The sequence below is a fragment of the Anas acuta genome, chromosome 5, assembly GCF_963932015.1.
Source record: "Anas acuta chromosome 5, bAnaAcu1.1, whole genome shotgun sequence".
Taxonomy (NCBI): Eukaryota; Metazoa; Chordata; class Aves; order Anseriformes; family Anatidae; genus Anas; species Anas acuta.
In genome coordinates this window covers 31,118,199-31,142,357 of record NC_088983.1, presented here as the reverse complement: position 1 = coordinate 31,142,357, position 24,159 = coordinate 31,118,199, and the positions used below count along the sequence as shown (strand labels likewise).

Below are 24,159 nucleotides of genomic sequence, written 5' to 3'. Positions count from 1 at the left end.
GGAAGGTGAGCTTTTCTTCAATTTGTAGTATTTTAAAATTCAGCATTAGGCTACTGTCACCTAGTACAAATAGATGTCAATTACAACCAAATATTACAAAAAGCTTTAAGTTATTTATGTTAAGCTCCTGAGAGTTTGCCTATATGGCAACTGTTTCATTCACTCTTCTGTCATATTTACACCATCCAATTTTTCCATGTGATTCACTCTTTAAGGCTGGCAGCATACTGTGCCGTTTTCTTTATTAAGGCTAGATAAACTTCAACGCACTGTATATAATGTGCCCTGAAGACACCCACAAATACTGCTGTGCTCACTGACTTCTCTAGCCAACCAACAGTGGAGTGTGAACACACGCTTTTTCCGAAAAAACAATCTTCAGAGAAAAAAAAAATAATGAAAAAGAATAAACAAACAAAACCAAATAACCCCAACCTAAAAAGTCAGCCTCCTCCTGCCTGCTTCATTCATGGATGTCACAATACAGGTCTGACATTTTAACTGTTCCTAGAATGATGGATAGTGACACATCTGAATGAATAACTCAGCAGGAGGCAGTCAATCAGAGAAGCAAAGACTTTGGGCTGCATTGAAATATCTTGAGAAGCAGCAGGAATAGGAAAGGAAGTATGCAAAGAAACAGATGTGGTATTTTAACATGATTTTAAGAATCATCACCTAACACACTGGTTGTGCAGCTATGATGCTCAAGCATTCACGATAACGCCAACCACATCACGGAGGTGGTTCCCCAGAACAGAAGTTATCAATCCCACTGCAAGGTCACAACAATTTCCCTTTCCAGTGGTAGCATGCTAAATGCTAACTATTTAATGGCACTCGATTTTAAAAAGAGAACTAAATTGTTCCCTCGTCCCTTTTTTGGATTGAGTTTGTGCTCAGCAGTGGCCACCTCTTGTTCCAGGTGTACTGCTCAACAGCCTGCTTTGATGGCAGCACGTCTCCTTGATGAACCTCAGCTCTGCAACACTGAGAATCAGGCTGATCACGAGAAGAAAAATATATTTTTTTCCTTCCCTGCTACAGACTGATTCATTCTGCCCAAGCCCAGTCCGGCAGCATCTGTTCACAAAGCAGGTGGGAAAGAGTCCACAAGTGACGATCCCAGAATCACAGGAAGAAAAGAGTTGTGCGTTGCTGTATCTACTATCAAAGGCCTCACAGTGATCAGGGTGCTGCCTTTTTCCCTGGCAGACTTTACTTGAAAGCTGCGTTGAAGGCCCTGCCGATGATAAGTCTGCGCACTTCACTGGTGCCTGCCCCTATCTCGTAGAGCTTGGCGTCACGCAGGAAGCGCCCCATCGGGTAGTCGTTGATGTAACCATTCCCACCTACGAGCAAAAAGATGTTACAAGTCACTTCTCTCTCGTTTCAGGGGGTGAGGGTGGGATAGGTGAGAGCACACTCAAAGCCACAAACCCTGCCAGCGACTGCACCTTACCGAGGCACTGAATCCCATCCAGAGCCACCTGGGTAGCGCACTCTGCTGAGTAGAGGATCACTCCGGCACAGTCCTGCAAGGAGAGATAGAAACCACAACAGTCAGGAAAAATGCCGCCTGCCCTTCTCCAACCTTTTCACTAATTAACATATATCTAACGAGCCCAAACCACCTCACAAAGGCACAGGATTCACTCCCCAGAAAGCAAGGAGCTGGGGCAGTCTGTCACTGCAGAGCATTTGTGTCAGGCCACGTGAAGACAAGAAAACAAGTGCAGCAGGGGAGCTGGTCCTTCACAAACACATCATGCCCACAGGAGACCAATGTGATTTGATTTGGGATGCAGGGCTTCGCTCTGTCAGATGCTCAGCCCTCTCCTTCAATAGGCATGCAGTGACAGTGCCGGTGTGTAGAGGTGATAACACCTCGGGATGACTGCCGTAGCCCCGTACAACAGGCAGGATATTGTGTTTGGGCTTCCAATAAACACCTACTGATCCTGCTAAATCTGTTCCCTTGTAGGACTATGGTTTCTTTTTCTCCAGAGGGAAAAACAGCACTTGGAGAGCTGCGAGCACATCATTTTTAGCTCCCATACAAAACATCCACCCTGCTCATGTTGTGGGACCAAAGGAAAGGGAATTCCCCCAGCAGACACAGCCCACCCGGGAGCGAGCTCACCTTTGCGTTGATGTGGCCGTGGTCACAGGCCTTGGCCACGTTGTAGACGTACTGCCGGCACGCCATCAGCCGCGTGTACATATCGGCCATTTTGCCCTGCATGAGCTGCACGGCACAGAAGATGAGATCCATTTTACAGCTGTTAAAACTTCACGTTTTAATACCCCAGGGAGTAAGGGGGGTGGGAGTGGCCTCAGGTAAACAGGCTCAGAGATCCTTTCACCTCCAAACCACATCGTTACTTCCCAACCCCAGTACAAACCCTAAACTACCTCCCCATGAAAAGCCCTCCCATAAATGGGCTCCTCATCTTCTCTTTAAGAGAAAAAAAAAAAAAAAAAAGAGACAAAAACTTCTAACTCCTTTTCTGTCTCACCTGGAACTGGCCAATTTTCTGTCCAAATGCTTCTCTTACATGTAGGTATGGAATTGCATGGTCAAGAACAGCTTGCATGATCCTAGATAGGAGAAGGAAGACAACAGAACAATCAACAGAAAAATAATGTTGAAATCTTGCAAGCTCAGTCTAAGGCAAAAAGGTTCTACCTAAAAAAAACAAAACAAAACAAAAAAAAAACCTGCTGTCTCCCTTATAGCTCCACTCAAACAATGCTATAAAATCTAAGAGGCCACAGTTTCTCTTCACAGTGTTCTCCATGTTGCTCTTTTGGGACATCCTGGGGCAAGGTCTCACCTCCTTAATTCAGGGAAATGAGATGGGGTGTTGAAGAGTTTTCTTACAGCTGTAGCTAGGACAGCTTGTGCTGCCTTATGTCTCCAGAGAAGACCAACAAAAGGAGCATTAGCCGACGGCATAAAAAAGTGTAGACAAGAATAAAAATGGTGAAAAACCCTCTTCCTGCTTTGTGGAAGATAATCTGTCCACATGAGAGTTAGCACAGAGATACCACTTGGGAGGAGACAAAGGGGCTGTTTGGTGAAAAGTAAGTTGTTAGGAACCTTAAGGACTGAGTAAGCGAATAACAAACCTTTTATCCAGTCCAAAGATCCTTCTATGTGGCAGTCTGGATAGTGCTTTTAAGGTTTAAAGGATCAGTAACACAAATGCAGAGCTGGCTATTCCCAGCTCTCAGGGACTGAAGCAGACCTCCCACTCCTGGTAACATTTATGTCAAGACCAACATTTTCAAAACCATGCTCTGGATGATCAATCCAGAGAACCACCTCGCCTGCGCAACACCAGAGGGCAGGGATTCCCAAACTTTCCTTCTTGCATTGCTTCTTTTATCCCTTAGCCCTCAACATGTTTCACCTAGATGCTTTCAAACGGAGAAAAGCCTCCATGAAGAACGGAGAGGTGAGGAGAGCTAACAGAAAAGATGGAGCGCACACAGAGCAAAAGAAGAGCTCCCTGCAGCTGCCTAGGAGTGCCGAGCTGAGCACCCTCCAGCAGGAGCCCATTAGAGCAGTTATAACACAGCTAACGAGTTCCCAGAAGCTACAGATCTCCCTGCTTCTGCTTCCCTCATGTGGCTCCGACCCAGCCACCTCCTCCAGTCACACTTTCCTCTTCTCTCCAAAGCTGCCCCAGTATCTCAGTATCCTACAGAGAGGTGCAATCCCACCTGGAGACCCCACTGGGCCAGGTGATTGTGAACCGTCTTTCCAGCCTTATAATCTATGAAAGATGACAAACCCTTACCCCAGTGGCCCACCAGACAGCACGAGTCTCTCCAGGTCCAGCCCACTCATCAACACGTAGACTCCCTTGCTCAGTGCCCCCAAGACATTTTCAGCTGCAAGCAAAAGAAAATGATTGGTAAGCTTTTACTCACACACAACTTTCTTTCTGGCTTGAGTTGCAAACATTCAGGGCGAGCTAGACAGGCTGAGTTTCAATGAATACACTCCCTGACACTGAAACATCTTTTCAATCCAAACAGAGCCAAAAAGGAAAAGCAGTAAATGGTTATAAAGTGTATCTGAGCTGAGACCTTCCAGCTTAGCATTTGTATCAACGTGAATAGGAGACAATCACCTCGAGGACAAACTGGGAGCCCTCTTCACCATCCCATTAGTTTGTATCTAACCCAAACTGACAGTGACCAAAAGGTGTTACCACACTCAGCAGACATTGCATTCATTTCCAATACCATCCAAATTCTCATCTGATATACTCAGGTCACCTCACTGGGCATTCCTAATACAGGAATCAAAACTTGCATGGGCAACCAACCAAAGCTCACCACTCAGCATGTGTTGGGGTTATACATTGGCCTTCTGAGACTGGAAAATGCAAATTTATCACACCTTCTGTGAGGGGAACAGAGCAGAACATTGTGTTTGTTACAAATACACATTTTCAAAGATGAGTATTATTTCTGTAAAAATGGAAAAAAAAAAAACATATTTGATAATGGGCTGAGAAAAAGACTGAAAGCCGTGTCATTGTGGGACAACTTAAAGTATGCACTGATGTTAACAATATAAACAGAAGCAGGAACAAAAGGCTCATCTCAGTACGGCTGTATTCCTGCAGTCAGGAGAGAACTTACAGCCTACCAACTCTGCTTTGCAGATGGACAGAGATTATTCACTTAGCATGCCCCATAGAAGAACTGACATATGCTTCAGGCTTTGATCACAAGAGATCTGAGAGGTGCAATATGCAATGAGAAAATGTGGCAGGACTTGTGGACACATGCAGCTAATCTCCTGAAGCAAATAATCTCTTTCAGGGGCAGAAGCTCAAGGACTGCATTGTCTTCTGCTGCTTGTTGAAGAGCGTGCTGGTGTACTGCATGGAAAAGTCCAGCTTCTACAGGACCAGGATCATGAGTTTAAAAAATGAAAAATGATGCTTGGCTCTCAGAGAAAAAACTCAGCATCTGCTCCCCCACACACCTCCAGAAACAAAGAAAAACACTAATAGCAAATATCACTTTGAAGAACAGAACATAAATGCGGGAATCAGTAATAATAAAGTGACGTAACCGTTCAGAAGTAATGACATCTAATAGCTTGAAAACAAACAAAAAGGACCAAATAGCCTGAATATTTTCCTGTACGTCCTGGGAAAAGGGATGGATAGGTTGCTGAAGAATATGTGTTGACTGTGCAAGGAGGGGGTGGGCTTGCTGGCTGCATGTCACAGCAATGAAAGTTGACGCTCTGAACCAACTTTTATGAAAGCAACATGACCAAATGAATCCACTAAGTATGAGAAAAAACACTCACTGTAGCATGGCTGACAACGAACCCCCTGTATTTTAAAGCTGATGGAATTGCAGTGCTAGAGGAAGACATTTTGATATGAGAGAAAGATCCTGCAGACGTATGAAACAGCAAAATGCTTCAGCTGCCAATGCAGAAAATCAGAAGCAGCATTAATGGCCATAGTGCAAAGTGTGTTAACTTCCAACATGCAGCGATGTGCTTCCCCGAGCTATCAGAAAATGGAATCTTGTTACCATGAGAACATGCTGTTCTGTGCAGATGATTACCCAGAAGATGATCTGAAGACTCGGGTACTGGACTTTCTGATTTCAGAGTGGAGGGATTCAGTCAAGTCAGAAACGTCAGATTTCAGCTGAAACCCTTCCACATGCTGCAAAGCAGCTGTTTTGTGTATGGGGAGCAGTGGAGATGCTTGCTCTGCAGACATGCTGTTGGGAGTTTCTGGAGTTCAGATAAAGGATCTCCTCTACTTGCTATAGAGTGGCTGTGAACTTTCTATCAACAAAAATAGCCACTACAGTTGCCCCTGCTGTATTAAGAGTGGAAAGGACATTTATTTTCAGGCCCTGACACCACAAGAATTCAGAAATGTTATAAACAAACCGGAAGGCTGGCAGGTAGCCTTCAGTCATTTTTGGAGAAAAGAAACTTCAATGCAAATAAGTTCTCCTATGTACTATTTGGGGAGCTCTAATGGAAACAATCAGAAGTTTCTCTGAAAGCCTCATCTAGGCTTTGTAAAAGCAGTGGTTAAGAGTTAGGTCCCTGAGGGAGAAACAAGAGTGACCTAACACGGGATGTGCCTGTTCATTGGAATCCATCAGACTGCACCTTCCCAATTTCACCAGCTCTTAGGAGGTTGCCAAAGAGCAGATAACCATCTACAAAGCCCTCTAGGTCACAGTCTGAACATGCATGTAATTGGTGATCCAATTTATCTAAGCAAGAAGAGAGTGAGCCACCCCACATGTATACTGCCGTGATTTGAAGCCAGCTTACCGGGGACCTTACAGTCCTCAAAGATCAATTCACAGGTGTTAGACCCTCTCATTCCCAGCTTATCAAGTTTCTGCGCTGTGCTGAAACCTGGGGTTCCCTGCAAAAAAGCCAAGACATTAAAACTGAGTCTCATATCTCTCAATTCCGAAAGACTAAAAATCACTACAGATGTGTGAAATTTCCTTGACCACATGAGTACATGTGGAGCACCAGAAGGGAGTCAAGGAAGCACCCACTGTGGGGACAAAACCAGGCACAAGTACAAGCAGGAAGCAAATAATCCGAGAAATGTGGACATGTGGCAAACTGAGTGGATCCACTTTTCAAATGGAGTGGATTAATTTTCTGTTGCACATAAATATTAAACAAATAGAGATTTGGCCAGCTGCCAACACAAGCACTTCTCTACAGCAAGGACTGCAAGTGCTGACAGTGCCTGAACTATTCTAGTCTCTCAGTCCAGTAAGGCCATCAGAAGGTTTACTGATCTGAGATCTATTTCCAGTACCATTTGTTTTATTACAGCTTCCTATCTTCCTTGTGGGGATGAAAATGTGTCTAGCATAGCCCTAGTTAACTAAAAGGGAAGAAAGACCCCAAAAGATACCCGCTTCCCAAGGGGTCCCTATCAAAAGTCCTGTTTCTGATCACTTTTACTTGCATGTTTGGGTCACTGCAGGAATCCAAAAGGGCAGTGAAAGAAAGAGGAGGGAAAATGAATAAAGTTATTTCAATGTATTGACATTAAAAAATGCAGGGATAGATCACAGGACAGACAGTAGGACAGATTTACAGGGTCTCCATAACTCCTGACAATTTTGGGCAACAAGCAAAAGTCCATTTTTATTAGGATCTTGACTGTTCTCTCCATATTTTTAGCCCAAAAGGCTGGCTAGGTGCTTGGATGCCAAAATCCAGAAGCTCCCAGCTGGCAGTGCAACCTGCCATATCACTGGGGCAGAGGCCTAACCTCATGAGCTTATAAAATTCAGGCAGGTAATAGCGTCTCTTTGAGGAAGGGGGTGATGGCTGTGGAAAGAAAACTATCTGGTTTCTAAACAAGACCATAAGGCTGAAGGAGGTAGCTTCAAAAAAAAAAAAAAAAAGAATTAAATTGTGAGAGTTACTAAACAGTAATGTAAACCTATGTAAACTTACCTTCTCCACGATGAATGCAGTTATACCTTGGGAGGCTGGTACAGCATTAAGGTTTGTTTTAGCATAAACGATGAGAACATCTGCATCAGGCCCGTTGGTAATCCAAAATTTGTTCCCATTCAAAACGAAGTAGTCCCCTGGAAGTACAGAGCTGCAGCCTGTTAGCTCACAACAGACAGAGCAACACTGACATCCTCACCCCATTTGTTTCAAAACTGGCTTTCAAGGATTCCCACAAACAACATGCACAAATCTTTCTCGAGCTCAAGAAAACTCATTCCCTTCATTTCTGGAGTCCAAAGTCAGTTTAATGAATCCCTGACAAATGAAGGCTTCTAGCAATAGGTCCATCATACCACCATATTCCACCACCACAATCAGAAGTCTACTTTTGGACATGCAACCACCCATTCCACATCTTCACTACCTCGCTTTATCACTTTCAGTATGTTTGCTTTATCCCAGATTATTCTGGGAGTTGTACAAGGCCACTAACATTGCTTGGCAAATCCAAGGCTAAGCACCATTTCTGAACGGTGTTAGGGAGGTTACTTTAAGTTTACAGGAGGCATTTATGCTGGCTACCCACCCAGGAAGCACCTGACAGGTTTTACCTTTCTTATCCGCTTTCAGCTTCATGGACACAACATCAGATCCAGCATTAGGCTCGCTCATCGCTAGGGCTCCAACGTGCTCCCCACTGATTAGCTGGAAGAGACAAATACAAGAAAAAGAGGTGGAATAGTAGCATTGTTTCTATTCCTTCTTTAGGGATATTCCACTTCTTTTTGTGTATCTCCATCCTAGCTATTCCATGCAAGAGCTGCCAAAAAGACTTTGCTCCTGGTGGAGTCCTCACAGGGAGCTCCCCTGTGCTGCTGTGCTGAGGGAACAGCACCAAAGCACAGCGGGAGGAGGAGGATGGCTTAACTCACATCTGAGTGAGTGCTTTATACACAGAGCTGCAGGCAGCTATCTCCAGGAAGGTGCCAAAAGAACCATGCAGGCAGCCATATGCCTTTCACAAGCTCCTTGCTCCACGCTTCACAACTGCCCTTTTAGATAAACAAGAGTTATTGAACACAAGAGGCCAGGAAGGACTGTGAAAAGAGATTGGAAAGTTCTTAGCAGCATTCCCATAGCCCTGTCTCCCCACACTCCTATTAAAATAGCAGGTGGACACACTGCTTCTGTGCCTGCTCATGCCACGCTTGGGCATAGCTGCTGCTTCCCCTTTCCTGTTCCTTCATCCTGAGCTTTTCTCCTTGATTCTCCCCCCATGCACATTCATCCATTCTCTCCTTTTGATCCCCCTTCTTTTTAACAAAAAAAAGTTCCATGCTTAAAAGCTACGTTCAGAGAATCCCATACATTAGTGCATTTCACCAGCAGTCAGCGATATGCTCAATGCTAATTAAATAAGTACCACTAAGTACTTCAGCATGAACCAAGGCGAGTTGGAACTAGGGACAGCACATCTCATGCTGAAAGCCAGCGAATGATGGCATTAAAACACCCCTGAGCAGCAACGAGGACAGCTTGGGGTTACGTATTGCCAAGCTGCACAAGAATGCTTTGAGGAAGCAACACTGTGCCTTGCACATGGTTTAAGTCAAGTTTCTTGCGGTGATAATTTCAGTAGCTGGGATTCAGTTACATTTCTCCATATGTATAAACAGAGAAATCTGTTTACCAGGCAGGTTACAAACATCAAAGCTTTACGTGATGAAGATGCTCACAGTTAATTAGCACAGGCAGCAAACCAAGCACTGGGGTAGTAAAAACTGCAGAATATAAAATATATAAGGAGCAAGAAGCACAGAAGTCTCCAAGCACTTTAGAAAGTTTTAAAAATATAATCCAGTGTCACTCCACAGCCTCCTTTGGTGACAAAGGTCTGCAGAGGCTGTCTGCCTGTCCCAGCTCCCCATAACTCAGGTACTGCCCCATCCTCATTGCCTGCAGGCATGGGACCTGACACAGGCTGAGGTACAAAGATTACACAAATTCTGAGTTCCACAAGATGCTCTTTCAATGCAAATTAAGGAATCCAAATTATCAAGTTAGGGAAAGGCAAGTTTGGTTAATAAAGTATTTCCTAGAGGCTGGAGCACTGAAACCAGCTGGTGCTTAAAACGCTGCACACAATGAAAGAAAGCACATCCTTGCATGCATCTGTACCATGCACTGCTCTGGTACTTTAGGAGTGCTGCAGAGCAGCTACTTTCAGCTCTTGCTAACTCTACATCCCTCCTTGCATCTACAATCTACACACTTTAAAGCAGACGGTTGTTTGTCAAAGGAAAGGCACAGAAAGGCACGAAATTCCCAGGAAAGTAAAATATTAAAAATAATTTTAAAAAACTGCTGGTTTTTTGTGTGTTACAAATTTTTTTTGGCTTTATTCTGTTGCTGCCTACTAGAAACAAGTAGACCCTCTGTGCAAGAAGGGTATGCTTTTTCATTAAAAACATATTAATTCCACAAGCATGTGGATACAGTGGCAACTCTGACTCTTCACCCCTATATCTACAAACAGGAGCCGGATAGAAGAAGCCAGGCACAAACATGCTTTCAGAAAACATGGATAGTGACAGACCAGATCAGCAACAGCAAAAACATTAAATCTAGTGCACTCTGTTGTATTTTAGTGTCCCAAACCTCATAATGCAGCAAAATCTATTGTATTCCCTAACACCTTAAAGCATGCAATCCCCTTTCTCCCCAACTCGTCCCCAAAACCACCACCCAAACCAGGATGCTTTCCAGTCCCCATCCTGCCTTATACCTTGGGCAAGTACTTCTCCTTCTGGGCTTCGTTGCCGTTCCGCACCAGCTGGTTGATACAGAGGTTGGAGTGGGCTCCATAGCTAAGACCCACAGCTGCTGATGCACGAGAAATTTCCTCCATCACCAGCACGTGGTCCAGGTACCCCAAAGCAGATCCACCGTACTTCACTGAGAAGAAAAACCCCACGTTAACCACCACGGGACACAGCACACGTGCACAAGACCCCTGGGCTGGGCTGTCTTGAGTGAGATCTGAGACAAGAGTGCTGCTGGTTTTGGCTGCTGATTTTTGCTGGGTTTTATTTCTTTTTTTTTTTTTTTTTTCTCTCTCTCTGAGATGGGCACCTCTGGCTTTCCCCATCCTCTCAGAATTTGAGTTTTATCTTAAAAGTACAGCGACATTACTTCTTCAGCACAATCGATAATGATTTGTGCTTGTGAGGCGTATTTCATAAATATTACATGGATAAGGATATACCTAAAACATGCTACCAACGCTTGCACAACAAGGAATCTTTCTTGGCAACTATCCCTACGTGCAACGTTAATACCATCATGAGGATTAAATCATAAGATGCCAACCTGCATTAGGAGAGGGGAAAAGGAGCAAAGTTTGCAAGTCTAACTATGTTTGTATTAACGAGGACCTTTAAATAAAAAAGGAACCCTCAAACTGGTCTAAGATCTGGGGTATTAGGGACTTCTAATGCCCACAAACATACAGGAGATCAGCGCTTTGAGGGATGATGGGTCTGGAATGAGAATGATCCTAAAATTTAACCGCTGTAATTCAAGAGCAGCAAGAATGTGGATTTCAGAGATCAAGTTGTAAGAGCAAGTCCAGCTGGGCACCCTGAGGTGAGTCTTAAACCAGTGGCTGATAAGATTAAAGACACAGGGTGAGACAAGGAGGGAGAAGGCAACAAAACAAAACAAAAGGTGGCTGAGAAATGCACAGTGGCCTCGAGCATTGACAGCCTACATAAATACATCTACTTACACACACATTTGTATACACACAGTTTCATCCAAAAGTAAAAGCTGAGCAGGCAAGAAGCAAGTGATCATACCGATAAGGGAAGAACTAAAAGAGGAGGACATAAGCCACCACAAACTAGCCAGGGAAATAACCTGCAAGCACCAACTAGTCATTAACATGAGTGCTGTAAGCAAGCAGCAGCAACAGTAAGAGCAAGATACGTTTGCACGTGCAGTGACCAAAGAGATGAGCAAGAGCATAACCTGGGCTGAAAGAGAGCCACTGCCCCAAACCCGAATTAATACAGCAGCCACTACCATTAGATGCAGCTTTTCTCCCACGTCACCCATTCTGACAGCTGTCTTTATCTGCAGGGCTCTTTATCCTCCAAAATCACCTCTCCACCCTGAATCAGGGTTTGGGTTTTCACTCTCAGTATCCTGAAAGATGGGTTTAACCACTTCTCACGTGTGCCAAAACAAAAGATCTGCTATACTGCCTGCTGGGTTGGATGCTATTGCCTCGATACAGGAAAGGCAACTGCCTGCTGTAAGCAGTACAGGTAAGTAACTACTTTGTACTGCAAGAGGTACAAGAAAATATTCCTAGCAGACAACTATTTATATAATACAAGCTGCAGTGATCTAGGCTGATGGTGCCATTTCAAAATTACTCTTTACATATGATGTGCCTGTATGATTATTCCAAAGCATTTGCATTTCTTATTTTTTTTTTCTATAAAATAAACACAAATTTACCCCAAAGCAACACAGTTTACTAAGTTTTAAAAATAAAGTAAAAAGCACTTCTTCAAAATGTTTCTTTAATAGACTTGACCCACTGGTGCTGAAGCACACCATTTAATTGATCATGCACTCTCATAAGATTTCACATTATCTTCACATCCCCAGGTCCAGCCTCCACCTCCTACAGCAAAACCAATGCCAATAAAGAAACTGCACATAGCAATACAATCAAAAATTGCACGTTTGGGCATAGCAAGGTTTTAGAGGTAAATCTTTCAGGAAATCAAAAAAGACAGGACTCATGAGGGGATAGCTTATTTATAGTGTGGGAAACTGCTGTAAGCCTCAGGCACAACATCAAAGAAGAAAGAAGGTAAGAGTGAGAAAAAACAGGAGCAGCAGTAAATTGGGAAGAGTAAAGAGAAAGAAAGCAGAAATAGAGACTCTTTCAAGCAGACTTGGTGCCACGGAAAGAAATGCAGAGGCATTATTTCAACGCATTGCTATTCAGCTTGCTTCTGCAGAAGCCTTTGCACACACACATCTAGAAACACAGACTTTACGATGGGGAAATAAAGGCCCCATTGGCTGCTTTTCTCCACTAAGGGCTTCTCCTCATTACACTGCGTTAGCGCATTCAGCATGACCACGGCAGGCTCAGTAATCTGTAACATTAATCAAAACACTTTTCAACTAACCTGGACAAGGCTGAATAAGATTTACCCGATTTTTTTTTTCTGACGGGTTGGATGCTGTCAGCCCTCCATTAGCTATCACAGCTTTTCACGGCATTGTTTAATACCCTGTAACTTCTTCTATTAGAGATGGATGCTTGCTCTAGGATACTTTTATCTGTAGCTCTCAGGCTTCAAAACTTGAAGCAAACGCCTCATATGGGAGAAGCACAAACACATTCAAGTTGTATGTGTTTATTTTACATGTATATCTGGAGAAAACATTTCTGAACAGTACTTGTAAGTTGCAAAAGCCAATTTTATAATTGTCCAGCAGTCTACTGAATCAAGCTCCTTTTTCCTTGGTAAAGAACAACAGAAGTGTCCAAAGAGTTTTAAAAACCATGAAAACAGCAGCTTCTGGACAAAAACAGATGTCACATCACAGACGAGGACGTTATGAGCTGGAAAGGGTGAGTTTAAGTCGTCTCTCTTTTGTGTGAGGAATCACCCAGCAGATGGTCGGAGGCAGGAAAACACTTACCAGGAGCTGTGATCCCCAGAACTCCCAATTCCCCGAGTTTCTTCCAAAACTCCTACAAATACACAACAAAAGTAATCAGTCCAGATGTGTGGTCAGGCCAGCAGGGTGAAAAGTCTTCCCAGGTAGCTCACTGGACACGCTGATTTACCCTATTTATGGGAAACCTCAGAGATCATCACATCAGTACCATTCCTCCTGCAGCAGCAGCTCCATGCTTCCAACCAAGAACCCACACAGGCTTAAGGATTCCAGTTATGCAGGGAGGCAACTCACAAGCCTAAATTTAATTTGGGAAGGACAGGTCCTAAGATTTTAACACATTACCCAGTTTAAGAATTTAGGTGAATTAAAACCTTCAATTACCTTCAAAAATTCTAGGCTTTCGTATGCTGTTTCTGGCTAAAGGTAATTTAGGATGTCATGTCTTAAATTTATGCTTGCTTTTTACCTCACACAACCTTGTCATGCTGCTTTGGCAATACTGTGTAGGTCTATTAGCCTGTGATTGCCACAGCTAGAATAAGTTATCCGTGACTGAAGGCCTGGAAAGTCCTGAGAAGAGTTGCAATCACTGAACAATTTAAGACTAAGGTAAAACCAGAAACTGGTGAGTAAAGCCAAGGAAACCTCTTTGTGAGAGCTTATATTAAAAAAAAAAAAGGAAGCGTTACAGCTGGGTCAGGAAAAGCAACTGCTGAGGTAGGCAAAGGTATTAGAAAAGTTATAAAAAATGATGATTTCTGGTGAACGCTCTGGACTTGCGAAGCCAAGAGAGCTGAATCCACAATGGCCACTCCATACACAAGCCTCTAGGCTTCTGAGCCTCCTGGGAGATCTGCGGCACGTGGGGACTGGATAAGGCTGCTTAGTTGTGTGCAGCTGGACACACACCCTACAAAGTCCATCTGCTAGAGGGCAGCCTGTCCTTGACTGCCAGCTCCTCCCTTCGCCCAGGCTTATTGTCCTGCAACAGCAGCATGCAATTAACCGCTGCTCTGCAGCCACTCGGCTTGAGGCACGGAGCCACTGCCTGGCTTGAGACAAACACATCGGCTGTGCAGGGCACATGGCATTACAGAGGAAGAGAAAAGCCATGGCACAGTGCAGTAGCAAGGGACACCACCATCGAAGGACACACATGCTAGGTGAGCCATCTCTGGTGTTGCTTCAATCTGCGGGCTCTCCTCTGTTAGGGGATGGCCACGCAGGTGAATGCTTCTCACGTGGACTTGGTGGCCAGAGATTACAGTTATCTGTAAATAGCCTCCAGAGACTTTAAAAAGTATTATTCAATAGCACTGGATGACATCTGGTACGCCAGACTAAATCTATATAGCTAACTTCAAAGCCACGCGCATAGCCCTGAAAATATCAGCATCAGAGCTGTAGGAAATCCTAGCAGATGTTCTGAACGTTTTAAGTCTTGTGGAGCTTATGAAAACCAACAGCGAGGTCTCTCATTTTTATCAATCAAACCTTCCTATTGCAGAGAGTCTGTTGGTTTTATTAGGAAGAAAACTTTCAGCTCAACAGTCAAACCATTCTACATTTCTGCATTTGCACACAGCGTTTCCAAAGCAAGTTTGAGAGGAAGCTCAGATATCCAGGCTGTCCAAAACAAGAGTCCTAGCTAGGACAGTACAACACACATATTAGAGGAGGAGTCTTTGAACAGGGCCAGGCAGAAACACCACGATGAGAATCCAAACAAGACCATTATCAATCCATCTCTATCTCTTTTTTTTTTTTGACACTAGTTCAGTCTTTCCCCAAGTTGTTAAAAACTAACAAAAGAAGAAACAAGAAAGCAAAGGGTTGTTTTTGTTTTGTTTTGTTTTGTTTCTTTTCTCTATAGCTTACAAGTTTGAAGAGTTGATGCGTATCTTCCTGTGGTGCGGACTGGAATTCCTGGTTTGAGCCTACACACAGATCAAAGTACAGACTGCCATCTATTTCACAGGCACGCATGAAATACTTACCCGCATGCCTTTGAATTCATTCTCCTGGTCAATTTGTTGGGCCTTCGGAGCCAAATGCTCTTGACAGAACTTTGTCATGGTCTGCCTAAGCTGGGAAAAGAGGTGAGGAGAAACGCATACGTTACACCCCATTAATATATTGTCATCTTCTTCTCTAGGATACTTCCAATGCTCCCCTGACAGGCGATCCAATGATCTCAAACCCAGAAGCACAAGATCATAAGGAAATCAGTATTTCAGGTTATTAGCTGAAAGAGAATATGGAACTCTCTTTAGCCTTTTTGCAAGAGGTCTTAAGAGAAGTCCTCAAGAGAGAACTTAAGTTCCTCTTGACAGTTAACTTAATCTTACCCCAGCATGAGAGTGTGCTGGGGAACTGTTTCCTGCCTGCACTGGGGTTTCAGGGGATGTTTGGGTCAGGAAACTTTGAGAACTGGTGAACCGAGCTCATGATTCATTACCCCCATCGAGTACCTGCCTGTGGCTTCATTTAATTAAATGTAGATGAACTCAAAGTTCTTCTAAATATTAAGATCCAATTACTCACATGCATTCTGCAGAAGTCTATATGCACACTAAAGAAGCTTATAAAATACCTTAATGTGTTTTTAATGTGAACATTCAAAAACTTTGTCTAGATAGTACAGTAGAGCTTAAAAATTCTATTTTTCCCTCTTGATTCTTTATTCCCACAAATTAATGCTGACGAAGGAACATTCAGAGACTGAAACCCTCTGCTCTTTAACCAAAACCTGAAGAAGCAGCAAATGCAGCAAAGCAAAATATGCCTGAGCTGCTCTGCCTTTCTCTCTTTTCAGATCAAAAAGATATGTTAGTTTCCATGGCTACCCAGACACTGGATTCCAGTACCACCAAACAAGTTTATTCCTCTGTTGATGGGCTTTTCTCTTTTCTTGTTTTTTATTTTTCTCCTTTTTTAAATATTAAAGCTTCCATTGTAACAAAATTGACAGCAGTAAACTTGAGAATAAAGCTTGAAAATAATAGCTTAAAATCGTTAATCATTAGAGACTGAAGGAGGATGGGGGTGGACTCTGACAGGCATCCCAGACACACCAAACCAGCTTATAACAGTTACGAGTCCTCTTAATTTACAGATTAACATTACTGAAGATCTGTTTCTGATCTTCAGATCAGAAACTTTTCCACAAGAGACACACAAGTTACAAGATTATTTTCTCCCTTTTATGCTTGTTAAATTTAGAAGCACACAGAAACATCAAGTTAATTCAAGCTGGTGAGCTTATAAATCACAAACACAAACCAGGCAAAGAAAACAGCAGGAAGTACTACAGTACTCCACTTCCCAAGTAAGCAGATAAGTACGAACAAGTTTTTTGTACACCTGTACACTTGCACTGTCATAATTACGCAGCAAGTGTGGCAATAGCTGCAAATCCGAGAAGCACCGAGGCCAAGTTTCACTGGCAGAAGCCTGTGAAGACGCTGCCTATCATTCCATTCCCTGGGGCAATCGGGAATAAATACTATGACGGCTGGCAGCAGGCAAGGCCTCACACACGAGACACCGTAAAGCTCAGAACTAACACCCTAAAGCTTTGGGTCCCTTGATGACCAGAGAACAACACAGCCGAGCCACAACCCTTCGCAGCCCCCTCCCTCCCTGCGCTGCGCACCAGGGCCCGGCCACCCGCTGTGCCCCGTGGGCAGAGCGCACACGTGGCGGCGGCGCGCCATGGGAGCGCCCCGGGGATAGGTCAGCTCCCCGCGGCCGCAGCCAATCAGCAGCCGCCGAGGCCGACACACCCCCGCGGGAAGGCGCGCCACGGGGCCGGGGCCGGGGCCGGGGCCGGGGCCGGGGCCGGGGCCGGGGCCGGGGCCGGGGCCGGGGCCGGGGCCGGGGCCGGGGCCGGGGCCGGGGCCGGGGCCGGGGCCGGGGCCGGGGCCGGGGCCCGCCCGTACCTGCCGCTGCTCGTCGCTCAGCCCGTTGACGGCATCGTCCACCGCCAGCCCGGCGCAGCCCCGCCGCGGCCACCCCAGCGCTCGGCGCCGCCCCGCGCCGCCCGCTGTCACCGCCGCTCTCCGCAGGGCCGCCGCCGCCATCGCTACCCCCCCGCCGGCACCGGTGCGCAAGCGTGGCCCGGCCCCGGGGAGAGGCCCGGCCCGCCCAGCAGCCGGCCCCGCCGCTCGGCTGGAGGCTATGGGTGGCAGAGGTGACGGGGAGTAATGGTGCAGCGCTGCCTCGGCATTAAGGAGAAGGAACTCGGGGACTGTGCACCCGTACGTCCTTCCGAAAGATTTAATCGAAAACACTTTATTAACACTTAAAAAATAACTCAGAAAGATTACAGGATAAGCCCCACTGGAAAGACAGGAGCTCTGAGCACTTCACCAGTGCTGCTGCTGCTTGGTTCCCACGCTGCAGGTGCTGTTCCGGCAGGGATTGCTCAGGAGCCTGCCCAGCTCACTGTTTTGGACCCGACACAGGGACCAGGCTTGAGGGTAGAGACCACTGAACTATTAGTAAAACAAGGAAAGGCAGCGCAGTCCATTCTTGTGCCTCACGCAGCCAGAAGCTTCTCCAGCTCAGTGAGTATTGCTGAACATTCCTGCATTTCTGCTTGGAAGGAAGAATGCTTCTCCAGGGACTGCTGCCTCGTTTCTTCTGCCAGTTTCCACTTAGCCGTTGCCATCTGTATGGAAAAGTCAGCGTACAACATCTCACTAACATGACAGTGCAGAATAGCAGAACTAAACTTCCAAAACAGCTGCAACTAAAACAGGGGGAAAAAAAACTCCAGACATTTTTGTACTCAGCCTCACCTGCTAAGCTAAGGTTAGCCTACCTTGACTGGGACATCTTTCACTTTTTCATCTCTTCACAACTCCTTGAGAAAAATGCTAACTTAACCACGACCAAAAGTTTAGCCTTATGTAATAGTGATTTCAATAAGCAGCTCAAGCTTCTTACCAAGAATGTCAGAGCTGTAATTTAATGACTATTTTGGTCAGTACATAGACAAATCATATTATTGAAGCTGCTTGTGCTTGCATACTTCTTAGCTCCGTGAGGTCAACAGTCTGCAAGACTTCAGATTAGGTCAAGTTTTCTCAGCATTTTTCCAGTGGTGCTTGCAACCACCTGCAACAGTCTTGAAAAGCCTCTTGAGAAGAGCTGCTCTAAGCAGCGACAGCTGCATTTCCAGCATTGACAACCATCTTTACACAGGAACTGATCGAGCCTCATTTGAAAGCTATCAGTCTTTAGCATCGCTTCCATCTTCTATCTTGTTCCAAGTTGAATTGTGTATCATTAAACTACAAGTGACTTTGATAAGAACTACTGTTGCCCCTCCCAGACTTTGCTCTAAGCCCTCTATTTAGAAGTGGAGTAACACATACCGTTCCCTTACTGCACTTAGGGAAGATTAGTAAGGCTGCAGGCATTTGCTATCTAGAGACCAGAGCAGCATGAGGTGGAAAACAAGCTTTAAAATTTCTCTCAGCACCAGATGTTCACTACCTGTCTGACTCTGAAACAAAGTCAGCCTTACCTGAAGTGCTTCTTTTTCTTTTTCAGCTGCTTCATTAAATACCCTCAGTTCTGCCAGGAGCTTCTCAGTCAACAGCTGAAGAGCCAAAGGAAAATGGTGTAATATAATGTGAACGAACATGTCAGCAGCTGTTTTTACACACAAAGTTCTCACCAAAGTCCATTTAACTCACTGCCATTTCAAAAATTCTTACCGTTGTCTGCTTCTGGCATTCCCTCGTCTTTTCTTCCTCCTCCACAATGTTGCTGCCTGTAACTGATTTATGAGATACATCTGTACATTAGATGTTCATTGATAACTTTGCTTGTAGGAACTAACAGCTTCTCAAAATATCTTTCTACAGCATGAAGAAGTAAATTGCTTTCAAAATTTATCCAGGACAGGGCTGCCTGAAGGAAGTGTCTATTTCTCTTACACTAGAAAAAAAAAATCCCCCCCAGTATTTCCTTGGGAAAGTAGGAGCCAAATGTTTTATGAATACTAACAAATACAAAGGAAAAAGAAAAAGGAAAAGCGTTCTGAAGAACTACCAGAACAGCATGTAAAATGCATAGCCCTTACCAGGATCAATGTTTCTGCTTTCTAAAATGACCATGCATGTCTCCTGAAACTTCTTGAGCTTCTCGACTTCTTGTACCAGGCCTTCATTCTTCTCCTTTAATTCCTTTATAGTGCTCTGTCATTAACACAGGTTTTAAGTGAATCAAGTTGCCAGGGGGAATTTTTTCACGTTAATTGGCAATGCTCAGTGCAATGTTAATGGCTTAACATTGCCATTGCACCTCTAGTACCAAGAATTATATCCTACCCTTCCAGCTCTACCACTGCAGAGAAACAGACCCTTACTTCTGCTACTTGACAAGATTTATCACTTGCACATGTCATAGCAATGGCTTAAAAAAAAAAAAAAAAAGCCTAGAGATAAATTCCTTTTAGGCAGTTCTAGCATGTATTTTCTTGTGCTCTATATATAATATTTCAAGAGTTTTATGCATAGAAGAGCGGCTAACTCCAGGAAGGAAGGGGCATCTTAGAATCTGTAGGCCACAGCATTATTCCCTGCATAATTCAGATACTACCAGGCAATCAGATAAGCTGATCAACCTCACGAGTTGAATGTAATTCTCCAGGAGAATCAATAAGCATGTGGATTAGGGTGATCCCGCTGATAGTGCCAGAAGCTTTTTTGAACATCCCATAGGAGGTCTCAAAGGCTCTTAAAGAAATTAAGCTGTGAGATAAAAGGAAAGATCATCTCACAGATTAGTAACCAGTCAAGAACTAGGAAATAAAGCAAGCTTGTACAACCAAAGGCTACAAGTAGGGCCTCTTGCACATGAGAGAAGCTGCACTGTGTTCTGAAGTGATCGGCAAGAGGCGATGAATAATGGGGTACCATTTCTGAATCTAAACTTGAATCAAGAAAGTAAAATCTTTGGTGAATTTTACAGAATCACTGGGGTGGGAATGGACCTCTGGAAGCCATCTGGTCCAACCCCTGCTCAAGCATGAAGTTCAGACAGAAGCTCCTGTGTTTAAGTTTCTGCCCACTGCCTCTTGTCCTGTCACTGGGCACCACTGAAAAGAGCCTGGCACCGTCTTCTTTACAGCCTCCCTTCACATATACATTGATAAGATTCCCTATAAGCCTTCTCTTATCTATGCTGAGCTGTCCCAGCTCTCAGTGTCTCCTCACAGGAGAGATGCTCCAGCCCGTTCAACATTTTAGTGGCCCTTCATTGGGCTCTCCCCAGTATGTCTTTGTCTTTCTGTACTCAGAACCCAGAACTGGATACAATGCTCCAGGTGTGGCCTCCTCATCAGTGATGAGCAGATGGGAAAAAATTGCAGAAGCCTATCCAGATATTAAAAGACTACACAATAATACGATACAATAGCACACGAGGAAACAAGGCTACATACACTGATCTCTCAGTTGAATACACAGAAGTGAATGAGGTCACTCACTCAAACGTTTAGAGCACAACAGTAACCAGAACTCAAATGTTCTTAGTTACTAAAATGTGACCATACACACCCCTGAACCCACATCTCCAATGCCATGTGCTGTGGCACACCGTACTTGTGACTGGTTAACAGAACTAGGAAGGACCGGGCAAGTGAGACAAGGATGATCAAACAAACAAAATAGCTCATCTACTGTAATAATACATTAAGATGAAAAAGAATTCATAGATCTCAAATGATCAGTGTCAAGTACTGAGTGATTATGTACTGTTTCTCTTCATGTAGCTAGGAAGAATCTGGTAATAGTGAGGTTCTTTTATTAGAATTTTGTGCAAGTATATCACTGAACTGGAAACATTCTCCTGCAATGAGTTCAAGATGGAACTGAGTTCTGGTGGCTGTTAACAGCGATCTGGATGCATTATCTAGCCAAATACATTTGCAGCACTGATAATTACCAAATATCTTTGGTGTTGTTGGCAAAAAGAACCCATCCCACTCAAACTCTACTGGCTTCCAATGAAGACTGGAAAATGAGTAAGCCAGTCCTTTGATCTAGCCCTGTAGAGGAGCAGAATATACGAGCTACTCAATGATTTCTACCCCATTTCCATCCTTACCTGTGCTCCTGTTAGTCTGGTGTGTAACTGCTGCTTGGCTGTTTCTAGCAGCTGATTCTTGGCCTTCAGCTCTGCTTCTAGTTTGAGTCTGTTCAGAGGCCTATAGTGTCAAACATCAAAGGCTTCAGTGCACAAAGATCAATATCAGACACCTTTTACTTCCACAAACGTTTTCTTCTATGAAGGATTTGCTCTTATTCCTGATCAAGAGATTTCATCAGCAAATTTGGCAACAAAGCTGCATATGGTTAGAGCTCATCATAACTCTCTGAGAAGGAACATTACTGCACAAGGACAACTAAGAGCAATGTGAAGAAACATACCCTCTTGTAGCAGTCTTCTTCAAAAGTGGTTCCGCTTTCTTGGCAGATTTAGGAATCCTTAAAAGATATGTAGAATACAATTATCAGATCACTGAATACTTACAGATTACTAAAGCTTTTCATGTGACAAGATCTGAATATCCCTCTGTACTTAGCACTGGTGAGTCTGCACCTTGAGTACTCGGGTCAGTTTTGGGCCATATAAGAGATTTTGGGCCACTATAAGAAAGAGATTGAGTTGCTAGACGTGTTCAGAGAAGGGCAACAAAGCTGGCAAAAGGATTAGAAAACAATACAAATAAGGAGCATCTGAGGTAACTAGGGCTATTTAGCCTGGAGAAAAAGCTGAGTAGAGACCTCATCACTCTACAACTAGTTGAAAGGAGGGTGCAGTAAGAAGGATGTCAGTCTCTTTTCTCAGGTGAAAAGTGATAGATAGGACACAAGGAAATAGTCTCAAGTTGCACCAGGGAAGTTTTGGTTGGATATTAGGAAGAATTTCTATGTGGAAAAGGTGGTTAGGCATTGGAACGGGCTTCCCAGAGAGGCGGTGGTGTCACCAACCCTGGAGGTATTTAGGAGGTGTGTAGATGTGGCACTTAGGAATGCAGTTTAGTGTACTTGGGAATGTTGGCTAGTTGGACTTAAGAGTCTTTTCAAGGCTAAATGGTTCCGTGAAATGCTACACTGTCTTTAGGACATTTGTCAAGTAATAAATCCATCTATACTTCTCTTTCATTTACCCTTGATTAGTAGCTTTGAAGACACCATCTGCTGGAATACTGGAGGTAAAGTTAAAATTAGGATCTTCGTTGAACTCTGGCTCTAGTGTTTTACCAACACATTGTTTCTTCGAAGAAAAAGCCATCTGCGTTTCTGCAAGAAAAAGACAACAATTAAAACACTATGGTCTACAGAAGATCACCAAAATATGCAGTACTAGTGGATCATAAACCTTCAGTTTGAGATCACAGTTATATCTGACTAGAGTAGATAATTTAAGGTAGCAACAGCTAAGGGCAATCTTCAAATTCCTCCCAGCATACAGGGTTCAGAATAAGCTGTAAGTATACCCTGGTAAACAGTCTCAGAACATAGTTATCAGGCTAGCACTAATGAAATGAAGTTTGAAAATGATAACACAGGCACAATAATAAAGGGAATCTCAACACCAAGTAGTCAGCAAGCCACAGCGTTCCAAGCAAAGTTGTTCAGTGCTTGAAGTAAAACATACACAGCCCACTTGAAAGTTCTCAGAACTTTCCGTTTCTCTTCATTAAGTGTAGACACACTCCTTAAAATACCTAGAGAGAATTAACTTTCTCTGTAAAGTTTATTTTAAACCACAGCTATTTGAGTACATAAAGCCTTGTTGATACAATGGATTTTTGAAGGTTTTTTTGTTTGTTTGTGTGTGTGGTGTTTTTTTTTTTTTTTTTTTTTTTTTTTTTCTCAAGTCTCTTCAAGCGACATGGGACAGTTTGGGTTGAAAGAGACCTTAAAGATCATCTAATTCCAACCCCCTGCCACGGCAGGGTCACCTCCCACAGACCAGGTTGCCCAGAGGCCCCTCCAGCCTGGCCTTGAACACCTCCAGGGCACCCACAGCCTCTCTGGGCAGCCCTCTAGGGACCAGCTCCCCACATTTTACCTTTTAAAGCCGGGTTCCTCACACAGCAGCAAACCGCTACAAGGGCGTTTAACAAAACGGGCCCAGACCACCCACAAAAACTCCACGGAGCGAAACCCACGGCTGCACCACAGCTCCCTCCCAGGCCTCCCTTCAGCACCCTGGGCTCTCCGGGGGCCTGGACTCACCCACAGGGCTCCGTTTTGGCTCCGTTTCCGCTCCGAATCGGCTCCGGTTCCGCTCCGCTCCCACACGAGCCGCCCGCTGCCTCAGCCGCCGTTTGAACCGGAGCGGGCGCCCAACGGTCGGGCGGCGCCGCGCATGCGCAGGAGCGCCCCGCGCATGGCAGCGGGGAAGAGCTCTCCCCTGAGGGGAGGCGCAGGGCAAATGGCGGCCGCCCTGAGGGGGCGGGCAGGGCGCTACCTGCTGTCTCCCACCGCCGGGTGGCCGCTCGGGAAGCGGAGCCCTGGAGGTGTTTGAGACCCTCAGGGGGAGTTTCGCTCGCTGCTGAGCCTTGGGTGTGCCTCCTGTGCTTGAGGTGGCTCAAACCGCCCCGAGTGGGCTGTGTGCAGTGGTTACATTTCTAAGTTTTTTTCACTGTGAAAACAGGGTTTTCAAAATGCCGTGCAAATGGCAACAGGAGGAGGTTTTGGTGCAGAGAGGATTTCAGTCGGTGTTGCCCCGCAGCCAGGGAGCAGCAGTGCTTGCGGAAACACTGCCCCGAACACCCAGTACTTGAGAGCTACGGCATGGAAATCTGCAACTGAAATGTGCCTTATGTTTCAAGAAGGGTTTCAGCTTTAAAAGAGCATATTCCTAAGTGCCATTAGGTAGTCGTGGTCACTCTCCAACAGAGCCCAGAAAACTCCTGG

General features: G+C 44.7%; 2 protein-coding genes across 2 annotated transcripts; both read right to left on the bottom strand.

Annotated features, from left to right (window-relative positions):
* Window positions 1-202: 202 nt before the first annotated feature.
* Window positions 203-17,329, bottom strand: IVD (isovaleryl-CoA dehydrogenase). The gene is made up of 12 exons (XM_068683654.1): window positions 17,155-17,329; window positions 15,211-15,300; window positions 13,232-13,283; window positions 10,287-10,456; window positions 8,113-8,206; window positions 7,499-7,635; window positions 6,341-6,437; window positions 3,807-3,900; window positions 2,520-2,601; window positions 2,144-2,248; window positions 1,463-1,535; window positions 203-1,352 (listed from the first exon to the last, which is right to left on the bottom strand). The coding sequence occupies exons 1-12, from the start codon at window positions 17,293-17,295 to the stop codon at window positions 1,219-1,221; spliced, it is 1,269 nt and encodes a 422-aa protein (XP_068539755.1). The 5' UTR covers window positions 17,296-17,329; the 3' UTR covers window positions 203-1,218.
* Window positions 17,330-17,484: 155 nt separating this feature from the next.
* On the bottom strand, window positions 17,485-23,609 carry KNSTRN (kinetochore localized astrin (SPAG5) binding protein). The gene is made up of 8 exons (XM_068683655.1): window positions 23,476-23,609; window positions 22,401-22,533; window positions 21,658-21,714; window positions 21,335-21,434; window positions 19,308-19,422; window positions 18,940-19,001; window positions 18,747-18,821; window positions 17,485-17,885 (listed from the first exon to the last, which is right to left on the bottom strand). Exons 2-8 carry the CDS (start codon window positions 22,523-22,525, stop codon window positions 17,754-17,756), a joined length of 666 nt encoding a protein of 221 aa, XP_068539756.1. The 5' UTR covers window positions 22,526-22,533; window positions 23,476-23,609; the 3' UTR covers window positions 17,485-17,753.
* Between the last annotated feature and the right edge of the window lie 550 nt (window positions 23,610-24,159).